At 42.6% G+C, this 21,618-nt stretch overlaps 1 protein-coding gene and 1 long non-coding RNA gene across 7 annotated transcripts in view; one reads left to right on the forward strand and one right to left on the reverse strand.

Moving 5' to 3' along the window:
- The window catches only part of LOC144783772 (uncharacterized), a 317,953-nt gene that overhangs the window by 103,085 nt on the left and 193,250 nt on the right, over nucleotides 1-21,618 (forward strand). The window lies entirely within an intron of this gene.
- The window catches only part of LOC144783770 (cathelicidin-1-like), a 217,773-nt gene that overhangs the window by 28,043 nt on the left and 168,112 nt on the right, over nucleotides 1-21,618 (reverse strand). For 2 of the 4 annotated variants that reach the window (XM_078662464.1, XM_078662463.1), the window contains one exon: nucleotides 17,760-20,487. The exons of the other annotated variants lie outside the window; for them this stretch is intronic. In XM_078662464.1, the coding sequence (XP_078518590.1) occupies nucleotides 20,353-20,487 (135 nt within the window). In that variant the 3' untranslated portion in view covers nucleotides 17,760-20,352. Of the gene's footprint in view, nucleotides 1-17,759; nucleotides 20,488-21,618 lie in introns of those variants that run through there. 4 annotated transcript variants of the gene reach the window in all.

The raw sequence follows: 21,618 nt of genomic DNA on the forward strand, positions 1-21,618 counted from the left end.
AGACTTGCGTCCATGCGATACCTTATCAGTCAGGAACCGCTGGACCTTAGGTTGGCGGTGCCAAATTCAGGATTACGATACGACTGCCCAAAGCGTGGTTGCAAACATCTATTTTTCAATGCAAGCTTGTGCTGTGGGCGGAAAATCACTGCACTACAAGCTTCCATTGAAAAATGGTTGCTTGTGAACATACCTGCACCGTATGTGCCACATGGTGCAGAGAGTTTAGTGGGGCATCATAGGTGCCTCCCAGGCCCCATAGTGGAGGGCCATGGGGGAAGGGGACACTGCTATGGGCCCCCAAAGACACTTTCCAACATCCTTTCTATGTCGGAAAGTCCGACATGAAAAGGCTGGTGGAAACTGTCATCATAATCCCAACAGCAGAGCTGAGCCTGGCTCCGCTACCATTAGAGGATTATGTGGTTTTGACGCACTGACGGGCTCAACTGTCTGAAGCACTGCGGACGGTCCCTCAGCTTGATGCCTCCTTGACCGCAAGGGCAGATGTCAGAAGGACCGCAACCGATGATCAGTAGGTTGCGGTCCTTCCGACATCATAATCAGCCCCTAAATTGAAAAACAAATAATAATTCTACCAAAAATTCACATCATATACATTTAAAATATATTAAAACACGTATATGCTACTCTGCGACACCACTGTTACTAATTCTACTTCTTGAATCACAAGTGAAGGCAGGGTCTGAAAAGTAACAAGGCACAAGGGAGAGCTCCTCTAAGAAGGCTCAACTTGTTGACATGACTTGATGGATTAGTGTCTGAGGCATTTTATCATCCCTTGTTTGGGCACAGGGGGGTAGGAAAGGAACGCTGGTGCTGGAGTGGACCCTTGATCCCCAACTTAAGCTGAATAAAATGGGCCATCTACCAACCTAAGAGCCACTACGATGATGGCAAATATCTCCAAAGTCTACAGTTATGTGAAAAGGATCACTGGTGTCATCACGGCAACATGAGACTGTGAGGGACAGCCAATGGCCCTGCAGGGGAGCCATTTTGAATTGGACTGCTCCCTGGCATCCGTGGTCCATACCTGCCTATCAAAAAAAGTAAAATGGTGCAAGGAACTTAGGCCCCCATCAGGATGGCGGGCGGACTTTGCCCGCCCGCCATCCCATCTTAGAAAGGGACCGCCTGCCATAGGGCTGGGGTCCCGTGGGGAAAATTAGGATGCGCCCGCCACTGTATTTTTAACATTGTGGTGGACGGTGCTGAAAGCACCGCCCGCCTCAATGGTAAAAATACATGTGCATTTCAAAGCACAACTTGACAGACCCCGCGTAGTGCCTGCCACGTTGTTCTTTGAAATACTGGGGGGTACCATAGGTACCCCCCATGTGCACCCCACACCCCCCCCCCGGAGTCCCTGGGGGCCCACAACGGGCCACCAAAGCGGACTCCGCATGCATGGAAAATGACCATTCTAATATGGCTGGTGGTGTCTGAGAGACACCGCCACCATATAGAACCCTTTTCCGCCCGGTCGCAAGGCGACCGGGCGGTAAAGTGCGCGGACGGTCTTTCTGTCCGCCACAGACCCCCCAGCCATAATAATGTGACAGGGGGTCATTCCAAAAACAACAATTGATGGACAGAATGCAGAACAATGTTATACATTCACCCCAGTACAGAGATCTGGGCCTAAATCCATCGTTGTTTTGCACTCCACACCACCCCAGGTCAGACATGGCCATATGCAAATCAGCCTTGACCCTGTGCCTCATGGGAACAGTCCAGCCCGAACTGCCAAGCCCTGTCTTTCCTGGACCGGAATCAAGCATCCAAGGACTCGTTTCTGGCTATCAGCTGTCATCAGCCTGGATAGCTTGACTCCAGTGGTGTGGAACGCATGGGACTCACGTCTGAGCATACCCATCCCACTCGGGGTGACAAATGCAAAAACAAGAATTGATGGACAGAATGCGGAACAATGTCATACATTCACCCCAGTACAGAGATCTGGGCCTAAATCCATCGTTTTTTTGCACTCCACACCACCCCAGGTCAGACATGGCCATATGCTTTTGTGATTTTACAGCGGACGTCCGGAAAGTTCAGTGCGGGGTCCCACAGGGCTCCTCCCTTTCCCCCCTTTTATTTAATCTTTACATTGCCCCCCTCATTTTTTCTCTGCAACAGATGGAGGTCGCCGTGTTTAATTACGCGGACGACCTCCAGCTTGTTTTTGATCTGTCTTCTTCTTCTTCCTCTGTTCTTAACTTTCAATCTATCATGCTTCACATCAGGGACTGGATGAACCACAACCACCTTAAACTCAACCCCGATAAGACCGAGTTGGTGTTGACAGGTGGTTCATCCAGCCCCTGGACCCCTTTGTTTTGGCCCCCTTCCCTTGGTCCCTCTCCCACTCCTGCTACCTCAGTTAAAACCCTTGGCATTAAAATTAATCCTCAACTGTCCCTTCACTCCCAGGTTAGTTCTGTGGTTTCTGCCTCTTTTCTTGCACTACGTACTATACGCAGGGTGTCCCGTTTTTTTTCATTCTCCGCCCTCAAGCTTATCATTTTGGCCATGGTGGTGTCCCGCCTGGATTACGGGAACGCCCTGTATGCGGGTATTCCTGCATATAGTTTACGGCGTCTCCAACTCATCCAGAACCAGGCGGCCCGCCTGGCCTTTAATCTCCCAAAATTTCATCACTCTACCCCTCTCCTGAAGTCTCTACACTGGCTGCCTGTACAGGCCCGAGTCCAATTTAAGATCGCCTCCATCACCTTTTTGGCTCGGTTAGGCTCAGCTCCAGCCTTTATCTCTTCGGAGATCACCCAGTATGTTCCGGGTAGAGACCTCCGCTCGTCCACCCAGGCCCTTCTTACGGTCCCTCGGTTCCGGAGGAAGAAGTGGGGAGGCTCTAAATTTGCCACTCTGGCTCCATCCCTGTGGAACTCTCTCCCTTTGGAAGTTCGATCCCTTACTGTTTATTCACACTTTCGGAAACAACTCAAGGCCCATCTTTTTAAGAAATCCTTTGAATAGTTCTTTCTGGCCCCCTGTTTCTTTCTTCCCTCAGTAGTATGTTAGTGATAGCGCCAAGAAGCCGCTGGTGTATGTGCGCTCTTATAAATAATTTTAAATTCAAATTCAATTCAAATTCAAATTCAAATTCAATGCAAATCAGCCTTGACCCGGTGCCTCATGGGTACAGTCCAGCCTGAACTGCCAAGCCATGTCTTTCCCTGGACCGGAATCAAGCATCCAAGGACCGGTTTCTGGCTATCAGCCGTCATCCGCCTGGATAGCTTGACTCCAGTGGTGTGGAGAGCATGGGACTCACGTCTGAGCATACCCATCCCACTCGGGGTGACAATGCAAAAACAACAATTGATGGCAACCCAGATCTTTTGACTGGGTGTGAGTGTTTGATTGGTTCAGATGCTCTGTCCCTCACCACCCCCTTTCTGTACCACTTTGGCCGCCATAAGTGTGGCAGGGTATGCTCAGACGTGAGTCCCTTGCTCACTTTGCCACTGGATTCAAGCAAGCCGGGCTGAAGAAGGCTGTAATGCCAGAAACCGGTCCTCGGAAGCTTGTTTCCGGTCCAGGGAAGGCATGGCTTGGCAGTTGGGGCTGGACTGTTCCCATGAGGCACAGGGTCAGACTGATTTGCATATAGCCATGTCTGAACTGGGGTGGCAGAGTGGGCTAAAGAACGGTGATGGATTAAACCCAGACCTTTTGACTGGGTGTGAGTGTTTGATTGGTTCAGATGCTCCATCCATCACCACCCCCTTTTGTACCGCTTTGGCCGCCATAAGTGTGGCAGGGTATGCTCAGATGTGAGTCCCTTGCTCACTTTGCCACTGGATTCGAGCAAGCCGGGCTGAAGAAGGCTGTAATGCCAGAAACTGGTCCTCGGAAGCATTGTTTCCGGTCCAGGAAAGGAATGGCTTGGCAGTTCGGGCTGGACTGTTCCCATGAGGCACAGGGTCAGACTGATTTGCATATAGCCATGTCTGAACTGGGGTGGCAGAGTGGGATAAAGAACGGTGATGGATTAAACCCAGATCTGTTGACTGGGTGCGAGTGTTTTATTGGTTCAGATGCTCCGTCCATCACCACCCGCTTTTGTACCGCAGGGGGTCATTCCGGCACAGATGGCGGGTGGATCGCCCCCACCAGGCCGGCGGTGGCTACCACTGGCCTGGCGGGGGCGATCCGCCCACCATCCTAATGGGGTTCTAAGAGTAAGTGGGCAATTTGACCCAAATACAAAGATGTTTGAAGGATGTTCCATCTTTAATACCCCTTCAATGATATATCCCTTAAATGCAAGAAAAGATTGCAAATCTTACAAACCTAGAAGCTCACCAGCTACCTGTGCCAACTGATCTAGTAGCTGGTGGGCACAGCAATTATCTAAACTCAGCAAGGCAGCTCGAAGGGCAAATTTAATCAGCGAGAGACTCAGGATTTGTGCTTTATACACAAATGTATGATATAATTTGTCTAGCATACATTAAATATGAATTCCAGACCCAGAAATTGCATACAGGGATGTTACTCTGGCCCTTGCACAATGAGCCAATAAATCAATTACACTGTATTATGTTTAAAAAAATGCACACAACATTGAAAAAAACTGCAGATCAAACAGTCTATGCATAAGAAAAGGTGTATTTCCTCTCAGTATCCAATTGAATTATATGGCCTTGGCAACACTATGTGCCAGGCCAAATTCAATTTAGACTGGGTCTCCTCCTCCACAGGTCTGCCTTTCTGCTAATGGCAGGCTGAGTCGGTAAACAATCGGTCTCTTTTAGTTTATATGTTTACACACATGTTAACACAATATTTTTAATTGACGGAGACTTTGACCGCTTTTTGCTGACTCGTTTAAGATTGAATATTTTTTATAGATCCCCTGCAGTTAATGATGGGGCTAGAGATTTGTGTAAGTGCCCGTGTGACGACGTCTCAACTATCCATGTGATGTTTTTCTCCAAATTTTATGATACATTAAGAAAGAGATGGATTATTCCTGTTTTAAAGAACTTCGGTTTGAGACGTTGCCAATCAGCATTTTTAGCATTGCAATTTCTAGGAAATTAATTTGTCATTGCATCTGTTACCATGTTTCTTAAAAATGTTTTTAATTTTCAGAAATCAATGATAATGTGATTTGTAATTATGAACTTTGATGGCCCAGAAATTATTTTTAACTATGTATTTTACTGTGCTTTTATGGTTATTGTCTATTATAACTGAATAAAGATATTTGAATTAAATTGACATGTTAACATGTGCCACACACAATCTGCCCAGAGCCCCTTGCCCAAAGCTGTTTGCAGCAGCTGACCTTACATTAAAATATGGGTACTGGATGTTGTAGCTCAAGACCAATTCATGTGGACCAACGGGACCATTACAGTGAGGAAGACTCCATTTGGCAGTCTCACACCACACCAGATGTCGGACTTCTAATTTCTACACTCACCCGCCGTGAGGGCAACGGCTGCTGCTGCTTGGACCGGGGAAGCGCCGTGAGGCGAACGGCTGCCTCTCACAACGCCTGCAGCCACCGGGGGGTCTGAACTACACCTCCCAGGTGCCCCGGCAGCCGAGTCGCGTCCCTGACGCCACCTTCGCGCCCGGAGGCGCCTGATAAGCGAGGAGCGCCGTGCGCTCAGGGGGACTTCTAATTTCTACACTCACCCGCCGTGAGGGCAACGGCTGCTGCTGCTTGGACCGGGGAAGCGCCGTGAGGCAAACGGCTGCCTCTCACAACGCCTGCAGCCACCGGGGGGGTCTGAACTACACCTCCCAGGTGCCCCGGCGGCCGAGTCGCGTCCCTGACGCCACCTTCGCGCCCGGAGGCGCCTGATAAGCGAGGAGCGCCTCTCACCACGCGAGTCGCGCGCGGAAGTGCCCAAGCGAAGCCTGGGCAAAGGGCGGGCCCTCTGTGGCCCTCAGAGGCCTGAAGAGACTGGGCTGGGCCAGGAACCCTATAACTTTTTTATCCGGTACCTATTCGTGTACTATCCAAGTGAGACTTCATTTTATTTTATCTGGGTGTATTTCATGTGAGTGAGTGAGCAGTAAATAGTGACTTTTATACGATCTGACAAAAGATGTCTAAATCCAAAAATGATAAATCTGTAATAGGCCCCGGTTCCATTGATAATTATATGGTGAAGAAAGTAAATCAGATTAACAACAACAGACGTGCTTCATTAGGGAAGGGGACCCCGACAATGGAACTGCCAAAGTTGTCTCCACAAAGGATGAACTCAGATGTTGAGGTAAATATGAGTGGAGTTGTCAGAGCAGATCCACAGACACCTATTACGGTGACTGCTGAGGTACATCCAGAACAACACGCCCTGACAAGCGAGGATACAGGCGATGTTCCACCGGTAATTAGGCCGATGCGAAACTGTAGGATAACACATCAAAAACGGGGGGGGGAAAACATAACACTAAAAAAAGGGATTTGGATGGGAAAGATAGTAATAGCCTTGTCTTAAACCCCTTTGTGTTCACAGGCAATATTGATAGTGGTCTTAACATAAATACCGAACAGTTTACCTCTCTCATTAAAAATCTAGAGGATAAATTTGTATCGAAATTAGAGGAGATTATTAAACCACTGACTATTCAGATAGAGACACTGGCCACGGAGGTGGCTAGGTTGGGTGGCCTAGTGTCCGCACACTTGGCTGTACCCACCAGTGGTAGAACTGAGGCTGGGGGAAAAGTGCAGAAAGTGGCGAATACTAAAGACCATCAGAACACTCCCAGTACTGTTGCTGTAGTCTCTACTGTGAATGAGGTATTAAGTACACCCGTCGTTCCAGCAGTACCTGCTGACACAACCCACTCTAGCCATACTCTAGCCATACGAAGCGGACTAGTTCCAAGGCCCCCCAGGAATAACCGATACTTGAACCTACCCCCTGATTGTGCACCAATCGTGGCGGTATTGACCAATGTTCCATCTTGTGGCACACATCCCGCATCACCATATGATGAATCCCACGCCTCACTGAAAAATAAGACAGTTGCTTGGCTTAATAAAAATTGTGGCTTTCCTACTCACTATTCAGATCAGATAGTGGCAGTAAGGAGGGTGAACTGGGTGGGCCCGTCCAAAAAGCTAGAAACTGGGGATTGCATTGTTGTAAATTTTAAACATCCACAACATGTGGCAACTGTCCTCTTAAGAGCATCTTCACTAGTATATAATGAGAACAGTATTTGTGTGCGCCCATTGGGGTACTTTTACGCACATTTGTGAAAAACCTACCCCCAACAAAGGATGACTAGGCGGGTATTTGATCCACAGACCCCAGCCATGGATCCAAAATGTATATATAACATCACTAATCTATGTGGGCCTGTAAACATGAATGAAACCCACAATATGACAACTAGTGTGGGACGCTACCATCATGGATATAATGTCAACACACAGAATAGGTATGATGCTTTGTCGGGCCTAGAGATGTGTGACTGACGGGAGGTACCTGCGGCTCAGGGCACTGTGGCTTCAGGAGAACCTATACTCGTAGATAATTCACCGGACATAGTATCTGGTAGTTTTGTTGTTTCATGGAACATTGCGGGTTTGGCTGCCAAAATGGCTGATAAGAACTGGGTTAACTACATCAAACAATTAAAGGTCATCTGTCTACAAGAAACCTGGCTGGTGGAGTGTGATTCTTTCCTGGAAGGGTACAAGGCTTTTTATGTGCCAGCCACTCCATTGGCAAGAGGCAGACCAAAGGGGGGACTTGTGATTTTTGTTTCCATTCTACTCCCTTGTAAAATGCGTAGAATTGAATCTCAGTATACTGGAGTGATGGGCTTGGTTTTATATGGAGAAAACTGTCGGGCTGGTTTGGTGAACTTTTATAATGCAACCAACGTTAGTGCAGGTTCTAATCAAATATCTGTATTAAATACTTTTATTACTACTTCTATGAAAGATTTTAGTCATAACCTTATGATTATGGGAGATTTTAATGTGCATCCTTGCGGTGATCCTTTGAAGAAATGTTTATTAGACTTATTTTGTGAACACATGGGAGGTTTACACATGGAACATACAGTGGATGGGGAATTTTGTAATGACCTAATGAATAACTTTGACCTCTCATTGGCTATGACACTTAGGGACCCGTTAAAATGTTTTGATATTCCTACTTTCAAAGGAAATGGCAGGGGCACTTTCATTGATCATATGCTAGTCTCATTGACGATGCAGACTTTTCTGGATTCGTTCAGTATCGAGCAAAGGGAATTTAGTGACCATAACCCTCTTATAATTCGTTTGAAGGGACCCTGGGTCAACAAGGGAAAGCAGAACTACAGCTCAGGTAGGCTGTGTACAACAGATGGGAGGCGGCGACTTAGATGGTCAATGGTTACCCCAGATCTTCTTTACAAAAACATTGTGGAGAAATGTACTGAAGATATTAAGAATTGTACACATGAGCGGGTACTTATTTCATATCAGAATCTGTCGGAGAAGGTGTCAGAAATGATGGCGGACCACACAAAGAGCCTGGTGAAAAGGGGGTGAAAGGGGGTCCCAGGTGGTTTAACAATGACTGCTCTAAAGCTGCACGTAATCTCAGGAGTGCCCTGTCAGTTACCCCGAGAAATCAGGAGAAATCAGGAGGGTGTAAAAATGTGTCGGAAAGAATACAAGTCTGTTATTGCTTCCCATAAGGAGTTTTTAAGGAAAGAGGCTTGGGATGAAATACTTGACCCCTCCACCTTAAATTGTAGCACTAAATTGTGGGCGCTAGTTAAAAGACCGTTCCTGGCGGAAGACCCGGGTGATGGAATAGAGTGCTGCATAACAAGGGAGAAGTGGGAATCTCATTTTAAAAGACTGTATTATTCAGCGGACCCTGTAATAGTTGATGTTTTACCTTATGCTAGGGGAAGCATAATTAAATTTGATAAAAGTGAGCTCATGGATGCCATAGAAGGACTTACAGCTAGGAAGGCCCCGGGACCTGATGGAATTCCACCAGATCTTTATAAATCAGACCCTGGTTTTTGGGCACCCATCTTGGTAGCGGTATTTAATGCAGCCGCTATAGTGGGTTGTCCCCTGTCCTGGGATTTATCAACAATTGTCCCTGTGTTTAAGAAAGGAGACAAGGGCAGTCCCCTTTGTTATCGCCCGATCTCACTAATAGATTCAATGGTTAAGATCATGGGGAGGATCTTACTGCAGCGTATATCAAGTTGGACGTCTGACAATAATATTATGTCCATCTCCCAATATGGCTTCTGCAGTGGCAGTTCCACCATAACCCAGTGCCTCAATCTCTTCCTCATACTGAGCAAATATACTGTTGTGCAGAAGGGAGCCGTCCACCTCGCCTTCATGGATCTGTCATCAGCCTTCGACTGTGTTAACAGGGGTAGGCTATGGCAGACCATGCGGGAAAAAGGTGTGGACACAGGGATTGTGGATTTTCTGGTGGACTTGCACAGTAACACCAGTGCAAATTTTAGGTATACAACAAATGGGGAAACCACTGGTAATTTTAACATCAAAAAGGGAGTGCGCCAGGGTTGCATCCTAGCTCCATTTCTTTTTAATTTTTATATTAACGATTTAGATGCTGCACTACAGGAGGTACAATCAGATTGCCCTAGAGTTGGTCGGCGGGGTATTCCTGTACTTTTATACGCAGATGATGCGGTTTTAATTTCTAGAACGGAAAAGGGTCTCCAGGCACTTTTGAATGCTTTTAATACTTTTATGACCAACAGAGACCTATTGGTCAACAATTTTAAATCATATATAATGCATGTTGGCCGACAACCGAAAAAGAATTTTATTTTTAAATTAGATGATGTTCTGATCCCCATCACTCAAACATTTTCATATCTAGGTGTCGTATTTGACACAAAGCTCAATGGGGCCCTCATTTGGCAAAAAAGAAAGGGGAAATGACAAGAGTAAATGCCTCTATTTTTAATTTTGCCGCAAAACTGGGGAAGAAGCAAAATATTGCAATGATGAAACTTTATAATGCAAAATCAATAGCTACCGCTGTATATGGCAGTGAGTTATGGGGCTATGTAAGAGGTGATCAGTTACAGTTAACTGAAAACAACTTTTTAAAACGTCTCCTGTGTGTTCCAGCCAGCACATCAAATCTAACGTTACACGAAGAACTGGGGACACAGTACCTATCTGATATATTTGCGCTAAGACCACTGACATGTTGGGTAAAACTGTGGTTAAACCAAGATATTCCGCTTACCCACTTGATTGTGAAAGATCTTGTGTCCCAGGACAACTCAATGTGTGTGCTCTGGCTAAAATACTTGAAATCCTGCTTTCTGAGGATTGGATGTTTGAATCTGTTTGAAAATCCATGTGGGATTGTAAAGGGAGATGTGGCAGCAATTAAGCAGGCTTCTAATAGAGACAGGAAGGCCCAAAGAGAAGGGGAAGAGCTTATGAAACCTAATGTTAGGAAATATGTTATGTTGAAAACCTGTGACACCATGGAACTATACCTAACATGTACCTTCACTTCTCATGAACATTTTTTGCTGACAAGGTTTAGGTTCAATATTTTTCATCATCTTTTAATTAGACCTAAGTCGGATATTTTTAATAAAACTGTTGCTCCCTGTGGCTGCGACGGGAAGTCTCCACAGGATATGCTCCATTTTATATTTTTATGTAGGTTTTATGATTACCCACGTAGATGTTACCTTGTTGCTCTTTTAAAGAAATTAAATTTTAATCAAATAAGACCAGCACTTATGTATTTACAGCTTTTGCACAGTGACAGTGTTCTCCAAGTAATAGAATTTTTAAAATTAACTGTTAAATTAAGAAATTCCCTGGACCAGTGATTCTACACCTTTGATGGATGTTGAGCTCAAGTACTGAAAGAACTTATATCATGTTGTAAACACAGTATTAACTGCATGTTATTGCTGATCTCGCCTACTTACTCATTAATGAATTATGTATATGTTTGTTTGTAAATGTGATTTTTAAATATGAAATGTGTTATGTATCTTATATGTGCACTTTTGTGGTTTGAAACAAAACCGAAATATAGTCTCCATTGAATTGAATTGACTCCATTTGGGAGTCTCACACCACACCAGATGTCAGACATCAGAGGTCCAAATGCAAAAAATAGGTTTTCACAAGTAGAAGCAATTTAGCAACACAAACACACACCATTGCAGTGAAAGGAAATGTGGTTAAATCACAGATGCTATTTGTAGCACATGTACTAATAATCCACACACGCAGTCAGGTTTTAGTAGAATGCGTAGGTCAAATTCTAGTTTATTACTTCAGCACAGCTGAATAGACACAAGAAAAATGCTGTTTACTTCCTCTCCAATTGCATTTTACAATGACTTTACAGGAGGAAACAGTTCTGCCAATAGTCAGGAGGCCTCATCAATTTTCTCTCACTGCATAAAAGTAACCCTTAGCACCCTGGTTTTACTTAAATACATTTTTTTTATAAATGCACATTAAACTGCTGCTCATTAAACCATATATTCAGCTATGTAGACTGGAATGGGCTTTTATAACTATTGGTTCACAGTTGTGTGGGGGAACATGGCAGCCGGCAGCTAACAGTCGTGGTTGAGTTCCCCTGGCGAGCATTACTAGGTCCCTTCTCGGAGCCCAGCGAGCACTTTAGATGATACTATAAATTATTATTAGCGGTTCAGATGATACTATAAATTATTATTATCGGTTCTCGAGACGCTGAGTACATGGAGGGCAAGCGGAGCAGGGAGGCCGAATTCCATAACGAAGAGACGGTAAATTGAAGAATACCGCCCATAAGAACAATCGAGGGACACAGTGATAATCCAGTCACGTGCAGCCTTGAAGGCATAATCCCTGCTGTTAAGGCACAGACCACAGGGAAAATATAGACCCAATTCTACATTACGGTGGCCCCCTTGCCCTCCATCATAGAGGTTATATCTCACAAAGAAAGATAGGATCCTTTTTCTAAAGATGCTCAACCAAATGAATAAGAAGCATCCTGAACATTGAATGGTAAACCTGGTGAACTGAAAACAGAGGTCCATAGTTGAATGCTAAATAAAACGCTTTGACTCAACAAGAACCCTGTCCTGAAGAAGGTGTCATTTTAAAAATACCGAAACGCTGCGTCGACAACTTGGTTTTAATTGTCCCTTGTGACAACTTGGTTTTAATTACTTCTAGCCAGACACTTTGTTTTTTAACTGTTTTGGTATCAACTGTATTATATTATAAATGATGTATATGTATACAAACATTTTTTAAAATCCACTTTTTTGTGTTAGGCACTGTAATTGTTTAGAATAAATCTATGTAAAATGAAATAAATGATAAAAATGCATAAAAAGTTTTTGCTGTTTGTTTAAACATATGTAATAATTAACGTGGTTGATAATTGTAAAGGTTACGATCTATATATAGAGCCTCTTGCTCATGCTTTAAGATTGGACAAACTGATAACTCCTTTTAGCGTTCATCAATACAGTAGTAAGTTAGCCCTATATGCGGACGACTTGCTGCTATATACTAATAACGCAGTAGAGTACTACCAAGAGTGGAAGCTCTCTTAGAGAAATTTGGTTTGTATTCTGGATATCTTGCCAATCCCTGTAAGACAGAGGTAATTTGCTGGAACATCAACAACTGGGTTGGTAGACTGAGCAAGGAATTTAGATACCTGGGGGTAATCATAGTTAAAGACCTAGATGAAATACCTCGGATTAACTTAAAGAAGGTGTCTAAAAAGATAGACCATCTTTTTTCATGATTGAAAAACGTACCTCTGTCTATCTACGGCAGGGTTAATCTGGTAAAGATGGTCATTTTACCAAAGCTGACATACTTGTTTAATACCATCCCTCTTGATTTTCCCAGCAAGGACATCAGTAAAATTCAAGGCAAAGTAGGTAGTTTCATCTGGTCCAATAAAAGTGCCAGACTCTCCTGGAAGTAGTCAAGATGTAAGCTCCTGAGGGGAGGTCTTGAACTCCCGGATTTAGCTTGGTACTCTTTTGCCTTTCAGTTTAAAAACATTTGGATGCTGCTTACTATAACCGAGGAAAGCAATTGGGGGAAGATATTGAGAGAGATGGCCACATTTGAGGGTGGGGAAGAAGGATTTTTGTTTAAGTTTGGTGCTCCAAGGTTTTTTTAAATGGTTTGTTTGAAAGTTTTAAAAGCAGCACTTAAAATGTGGTAAGAGGTTAGAAGTAGATGTGGGATTGGTTACTATTCTGAATTTGCTCCCATTTGGGATTCCCCTGCGACACCTGCCTGTCTGGAGGATAGTCTTGCGTTGCTTATTAAAAAGGCTGGTATCGCGATTTGGTCTGATCTTGTATCCTAAGACGGAGTCCTTCCTTGGGAAGTATTAAGATCAAAAATAGGAATCGCTTTTTCTAAATTTAAATATCTGCAATTGACTTCCTGGTATACAGCAGAAAAAGAGTTTATTAGTTTGGGAAATTGAGCTTCTTCTTCAAAATGCTAACCCTAAAAATAAAGGAGGTCGCATATTGGTTCAAGAAACTTTTGGATGCCGACGATACTGATCTTCCTCCACAGTATGCTGCTTGGAACCTGTCAGCCTTGTACTCTATAGCTGTAGATTTGTATGATTTATCTCTTCAAACCTTATATGTTTGTTAAACCGGCATCCTTAAAAAAGAACCACTTTTATGTCATTACTGGATTATATTATACCCCCATGAAAATAGCTAGATTTGCCCCTTTCGCCTCCTCTAAATGTCCAAGATGTGACTTTTCCGCTGCTGATGATATACATATATTTTTCGAGTGATCAAAGCTAAGCGGGTTTTGGCAGAATGTGGAGCGTGCTCTTGGTGCCATCTTTAAAGTCAAGATCAATTTGAATCTTCCTATGGTAATTTTTGGTATGGATGCTGAATTGATTAACTTACTGCGGGCAACTCAAAAAGGCTTGTTATTACATCTAATTCTTATCGCCCGGAAGGAGATATGTAAACTTTGGAAAGATCCACGGCCCCCACTCTATGATAACTGGTCCGTTTGGACCAGGGACTTTAAATGATAATAATTTTAATATCTGGCCACAGTTTTTATTATGGTGTAGAGAGAGGAGGCTGGTTGAATGCCCCTCAGTCCTATGATTACACCAAAACAAAAAAACTATTGTTGAGGAAGAGGCATAGTGACCCTCTCATACTACAACTATGGAGGCTGAAACTGTCATCTTTATCGCACTTGTAATAATTATCTTTTACAATACAGCTCAAACATCACACCACCTCCTTCAATCCAGTCTTTGAATGGTGAATGCAACATATGCCTTGTAATTATGAAATATTTATACACAAATATAAAAAACAGTGAGACATTTGAGATACAATAAAAGGTGGGTTAAGACATTGTCTTTCATTTGTAAAAGGAAAATATTTGTATCTGTATGAAACACCATCTATTAAAAACAGAAACTGATTATCTTTTGAATATTTGTTCATCCTCTTATTATGTTTACAAACGTTTATGAATGATGCAGGAACATCTGATGTTTACTGTATAAACAGGGACTCACTGTTGGGCTTTTAGGATGGTAAGTACTTATTGACAGGATGATGTCCAACATGAAATGAACATTTTGAGGATAAGAATTTACAATGGCCACTCAACCCAGATACTTCCTGTTCACCAGTGTGGGATTAGAAAATAAATCAGCTCTTTCTTTGCTCGAAAAACATTCCTTAATATAATTGAGGCGAGGGATATGGTGAGCATGATCATGGGCCAAACAGTCCGTCAAGATCAATCTGTTTAAAGTAGTCCCCTGACTAAGCCAGATATTAATCCACAGAGATAGGGGGCGAAAAGCCAAAAAGTCAGAAAGATAAGCCACGCCCATCTATTAATTTACCTCTATGGTCGAAGTCCCCTGGGGTATGCTTAAAAGCTGGTTCAAAAGCTATTTTTGACTGCTTGTAATTCCTTATGGGCGATGTATCCCCAGATTTCACTGGCATAGGACACCTTAGCAGTACACTTGGTCCTATATATCTGCAAAAGATCCCCAATCGGTCTCTTTCCTAATCTCGAGGCGAAATTAAAAATGCCACAATGGCCCATATTAGTTCCTGCTTTTTAAGGGTCCCCCCATTGCTATTATCATCTAACAGAACCCCAAGGTAGGAGAAAATCGCTGTCCTTGGGTCTTTGACAGATCCAACCTGGAAAGGATGAGACTTTCTTGAACAAGGTCCCACCTACATCATGTAGGATTTCAAATTATTTATCAGCAGGTCTTGTTCCTCCATGAAGAAGTAAAGGAGTTAAGCAGAGATTGCAGGCCCCTCGCGGTTCGAGCCATAAGAACCGCATCATTTGCATACAGAAGTACTGGCAGACCATGCCGGCCTACCTGGGGATAGTCCACCTTGGACTCCACTAATACAATCTCCAAGTTATTTGTGTATAAATAAAACAAGAAAGGGGTCAAAATACAACCCTACCAGACTTCTCTGTATTGAAAACTGGCGCGTAACCTTAAAATCTTGTGTATATCGAACCTCGGCCTTTGTGTCTCTATGAAGGTACTGCAGGAAGAAGACGATATCTCTATCCACCTGGATGAACAACATAGTTTGCCAGAGTTTAGTTCTGTTGACGCGGTCAAAAGCGGATGACAAGTTCATAAAGGCCAAGTGGATAGTAACAGGGTGGCAACCATGTAATTGTTAAGAATCAAGAGCAGATTTAAACATTGATCCACAGTCGACCGTCTTGGACAAAACCATACTAAGCAGGTCCGCTTGTCTAGTAAGATGTGTCAGATCACCTTGACGGCTCTCACCGCAGCATTGATAATTGATGTGAGAGCTGTTACCCACAAGTTCATATTGGAAATGTAAAGATCGGGGGAATCCCATCTGGTCCTGGTGCCTTATTTCTGGACAGCCCAACAATGCCCTTCCTAACTTCTTCAGCTACAAAATGCTAAGGCAGGTTTCCGTTCAACTGCTCCAATGGCTGCAGTCTTGTCAGGAGGGCACTGGAACATTTCCTCAAAATGGTCTACCCATTCATCCTCTTTAATATGAGCCCCAAGGACATTACCAGCATCTACTGCCAAGAAGAGGCTATTTATAATGCAAAACTTGGAGCTTCTCTTTAAGGTGTTCACCTCAATAAGCTCACTCCATGCCTCCTCCTTCAGCATAAACTTACGACTTGCTATTTTGACTTTGACATGTCTTTATAAGGGCGGGATCTCTTAGTCTGTGGCCTAGTGCCTTCCTTTGGCCTATTGAATTTAATTACAACTCTGAAGAAATTCCTAGGCAAAGGGGCTGAAGCATGTTGGCCTGTGAAATGTGATTTGGAATAGGAAAAAACAGGATAGAGAAATCCAAAATTCTGACTTCTGGAATTTCTTTTCATGGATTACTAGACTCCAATATGATGCTGTTGTATTATATGACCCATGAAAGGACAATTTGCTTTCTTGTGCATAGAATAAGGCTGGATAATGTGCATTTAAAGTGAAAATAGAATAGTGTTTTACAGTTCATATAATAGTGGGAAGCAGTGAGGGTGCACCTAGAGCAAATCAATACTTGCAAGTAAATATATGAGTGTCTTGCATGTGCTCTAGGTAATAGCTATAAATTATTTGATGTAACAAATAGTTCTTGGGAATTTTTTTTAGTTTCACAAAGCATGAAGCAGAAAATGTTTTGCACCTGCCTGTTATTGTGGTTTTCTGTAGCCACTTAAAACATGCAATTTTGTTAATTAGTGGTATTTAAAGCTCTTTAATTGGCATTTGGTGGTCGAGTTGCGATGAAAACTCCACAAACATCACTGACAATTTACAAAATTCATCCTAGCAGGACAAATGTGAAAAAGATGAAAAATGTGGTCCACCAGCAAAAACCATTCACAGGCTGATTTCACTTTTCGATTAAATGGTTCACTCAGATCTAATAGTAAGATACTTGTGAAGCAAAGGCACATCTCGGGATTAGTGGATGCTAAAGCTTTTTAGAATTTTTAATTCCATATATTTTATGTAAAAAATCACAAACATTTGTGAGATAACATATAAAGGAGCACTGTATATCTTGCACTACTTTGGTCTTAGGACAAAGGGTTAATTACACAGACATGGAATATTTCTAGAAGATCTTTTTAGATTGCCTCAGTTTTTTACTTGTACTCCAGATTTCTGTCCTTCAGAACTGGACACAATACTCTCGAGTATCGTCTGCCCAGTATGCTGTGCTAATGGATCCTGAAGCATTCTGGGAAGGAGGTTCAGTTCAAATCGGGGCTGAATCACATGCCCTCAAAAAGATGTAATAGAACTTTTCAAAGTACTCCAGTATGGTGGAGCTCTGTTTTGCTCGATGTTCACTATTTTGGTTGTGTTTGAAGGCCTCTATCAAGATAGTGACCCAGGGGCAGCAGCATAGCAAGGACCCAACAGTCCAAAAGCAGGGAAACTGGAGTGCACAGGTCCCCTACCCCTGTGTTCCTTGGTGCCACTGTATCTTCTGCACCATGGATTGTTACCCAGGCTAGAGGAGTGCTGAGCGCATGTCAAGAGTGACATAATTAAAAAATACTTTTCTATAGAGCAGAACTTGGTCAGTAGATTAATATTCCTGCAACCGTCTTATGCAAACATGCAAGAGAAAGGTGTATGTGCCATGGAAAAGAAATAGAACAGACCCACAACTCATTAGATAGATTTTTATGATTTGGAAAATAACAGCTAATCAAGTGAAGCAACATTGCATTTTAAGTAATAAGAAAGCCATATACTGTTTGCAATTGACTGAATCACATCTGTAATTTATTTGGTTTGGGTGCAAACGCAAATATCAAAAGCATACAAAATAGAGGATGCTTGCACGTCAGCCAAGGAATAACATAAAAACACATTTACCCATAGTCCGGCAGTGTCACTCTCTTTATTGGTACTGTTCTCCAAACATGATGAGTAAGACCAGGCAGCTGAAGTAGCACTGATAATTATCAATAGGTTGTATTGCTCAGTGAAGTACAAGAAATAGAATACTATTCTATTGTCTTTCTGTGATTGGTCACAACTTTAACAAGAACCACAACCAGCTACTGGCTACGGGTGATGGGCAACAGCACACAATTTTTTGGTACTTGGATTAATTTGTCATCTTCAGCCTCAGATCAAGAGAGAAAGGACAGAGATGGGAGAAAGGGAAAATAAGAGAAAGATATGAGAGCAGTGACAAAGAGAGAAGGGAGTGACGAAAAGGAATAAATATACCGAAGTTTAGGGTGGTGGGAGAAGGGACCTGAGGTGGAGTCAAGAACAGTCGCCCTTGGAACTCGGCAACTGAAACAGTTGAAAGCACCAGCGACAATAGGTTAATAATCCCTGCATCCTGAAGAGAAGGCGATCAGAACAATAGTATATTTGCAATATCAGCAAGATTAGTGAATGACATTTAAATATTAGAAACTGAAAATGTTGATAGTGTAATATTCCACTCGCCTCTTGATTAAGGGGTAAAACAGACAAAACATATCTACAGTGGTGAATGCCGGTGAAAGTGAACAATGCTATAATGTACAAATACACAATGCTGAACACAAGAAGTCAATTTCATAATGATAAACGTTTCATTTGACAATAACACTCCAATAATCAAGACTGCACTCCGAGTACAATATAGCATCAACCTTAACCATCGCCCTTACCCCGTCACCTTCACACTTATCTTAAATATACCCAGTCCTCTAAATTTAATTTTTAAACTAACCCTTACCATAGTAATAACTGTAAGTCTAGCTCTCACCCCAACTCTAATGCTATTTTAATTGTAGTGCTAGCATTCACTCTAAACCAAATACAACCTCTGATTCCACTGGAATTATATGGAAAGGCGACATCATTCTGTGGCAGGAAAAAGCAAATTGGGTGCATTATACAGAACATTTTATGGAAGTATTATCAACATTTTATTGTCGGAAGACTCATATTACTAATGTATACCAATAGCATGCACAATTTAGTTATCTAATGAAAGATTGGATTATCCAGATTATATTGGAATTCCTATTTGCCCACGAATAATGATTTTTTATTGCTTGAAATGGTGAGAATGACATTTTTTTAAACTGTCCCTTTGTAATTCCCAGCACAAGATACCTTGCTTTAAACTTACAATGTGCCACCCAGTAGAAAAGAAGCCTACATCTCAAATTAAAAGAGTTCCTCTTTTATGTTGTGTGTTCCATTTGTGCCTTGGAACCAATCTTCTTTTTTGGGTTACTCTATGTCCTCGGCAGGGTGTACCTGAATCAACTTCTATCATCAGGAAGCATTCCTCCAGAATTAGATTTTTATAATATAAGTATCACTCTAGGAAACATTGAGATTTAAGAAATACGTTTTAAAAAAGAGGTAATAAAATGCATTGGATTGGTTTGTTTAGGACATGGTCTGTATTCGTAGTATAAGGTTAATTTGGACGAAAAATGAAACAAAACATTTTAACAACTCAGCGAAAAATCTCCATCTCCACGCTGTTAGAATCACAATTAAATATGTAAGGATATTGTTCATGCTGTAAACAAATGTATTTCCCCAGTCAATCAATTGTGGATCTTAAATTTCACTTCGCTTGTACCAGTTTATACCTGAATATCGCAATCAAGGACAGAAAGGTAGCCAATTAAATTCCTCAAAGTATCTGCCACGTGTGTGGCAGGGATTTTTGTAACTTGTGATGCATTGGCGGGAGGGACATTTTTTGTTGCAACTGTTGTGCAGCAGATGGTGGAATATGTGGAAATTGCAGTAAAGACATAATTGGATGGAAACCGCAAAGAGCGCACATATAAGAAATTCAGTGACCCTGTTCTTATGCATAATCAAAACCCTAACCTCAAGCCTAAATTTAAGATTAACCCTAATGTAATCATTCCGCCTTTTCACGATTAATGAGCTTTGCATCTTTTGTTGTTCTTCAATGTCTAAATTTGTACAGATGGTATTTAATGTGGTTTATTTATTTTCACGTCACAGAGGCGCGAGCCTCCTTTGCAAATGATCATTTGGAATATTCATCTCACTTCACACAACCCATGTGTTTGCTCATATTGTTTTTGCACTTGCCATGATCATAAAATTGTTACATTTTGCAAATTAATCTGCGAAAATCTTTGAGATTCTGCAAGTAATGCTGGAAAATAGTAGTCCTTTCCCCAGAATAAGTGATTCTTCACACCAAAATGGTTGCCAATATAGCAGACAAAAGTGAGTCACATGCAGAGGGAAGGGGACCTCAACGGTACAAACATGCGACCAAGTCCTTGACGAGACGACCAACAGATGAACGGGAGCCAGGCATGCGTCTGCATCTCCATTTATTATTTTTGAAGACACATTGCGTAGCTTGCCTTGGTGTTCTTACTGGTATCTACAGGAGGAGGAAACAAGAGGTGCAGTCAGTCAGCAACTGAGAGGGCTTAGTTTGTAAAATAATAAGTGTCAGCCCTGACTGAGGCCACTGTAGCTTGCACCACCCATCGCCCCCGTCATCTCTCCCAAAACAAGTATTTACCATGCCTCTCGCCTGCAAGCGCAACAGTTCAGATTATTCCAGGTCCCCAAAGCTAAACGAATGGCTGGGAGGCAGATATTAGTAATTTTTAATTTCTATTTTATTCATAAACAACCATTATTCTGCTTATCTCAAATTAGATGAGCAGCGCCACCATATGGCAGAGTCCTAAGTGGGTTGTTGACAATTAAGTGCAGGTGCTGAGCAACTGAAACCACTGGCTCAAATGAAGCACTGCTAAAGACTTCTTAATGAAAATTAACACGTGGGTTCTCAGCATCTGCTCAAAAGAGACTGGTCCTACCCATAATGTGCATTTACAGACCGAGCAAAATTGACAATCATTAGCACCCCTTAAAATTATTCTTATTTGCCCTATAAAACTCTCCATACTGCATTAATATGAAGGAGTCGGGAGGTTATTGTTCACGCCATTAACCTGAATCTTCTCCCGTGATCATTGACACAAAGAAAGTGGAACCAGGCAGGTCTAGATGAATGAATTGTTGTCCTCTGGCTTTTACAGGCTGTGCTTTATTTGAGCCATTGGTTGAAGGAGGTGAAGACGGCACTTATTTTGGGGCCTGGGACTTAATTCATATAGGGCTTCATTTATGTTTAACCGCATGCGTGCTGCGGCTTTTTTCGCGCTGTGCAGCGGTTTTTAAAAAAACGCGTTACATGACGAGCTGAGCTCGTCATGAGCATGCGAGCGGCGCAACTCATGACGAGCTCAGCTCGTCATGAGCATGGAAGGGGTTAAACTACGAACAGCCTGCATTTTAGGGATCCCTTGGATAACATTAGTTATCTGAATGGGTGACCACGGGTCCCTGTCAGGACTGCCAACAACCATATATATACCAAATATTTTTTTTACATCAACTTTGCACAGAGTAACAGTTAATTCCTGGTGCGCTACGCAGCTGTGCTGCAATCTTTCCTTGGCTCCACCCATACCCAATAAACTGGAATTGATTGCCCAAC

This window comes from Lissotriton helveticus, chromosome 10 (genome assembly GCF_964261635.1).
Source record: "Lissotriton helveticus chromosome 10, aLisHel1.1, whole genome shotgun sequence".
In the NCBI taxonomy this organism is placed as follows: Eukaryota; Metazoa; Chordata; class Amphibia; order Caudata; family Salamandridae; genus Lissotriton; species Lissotriton helveticus.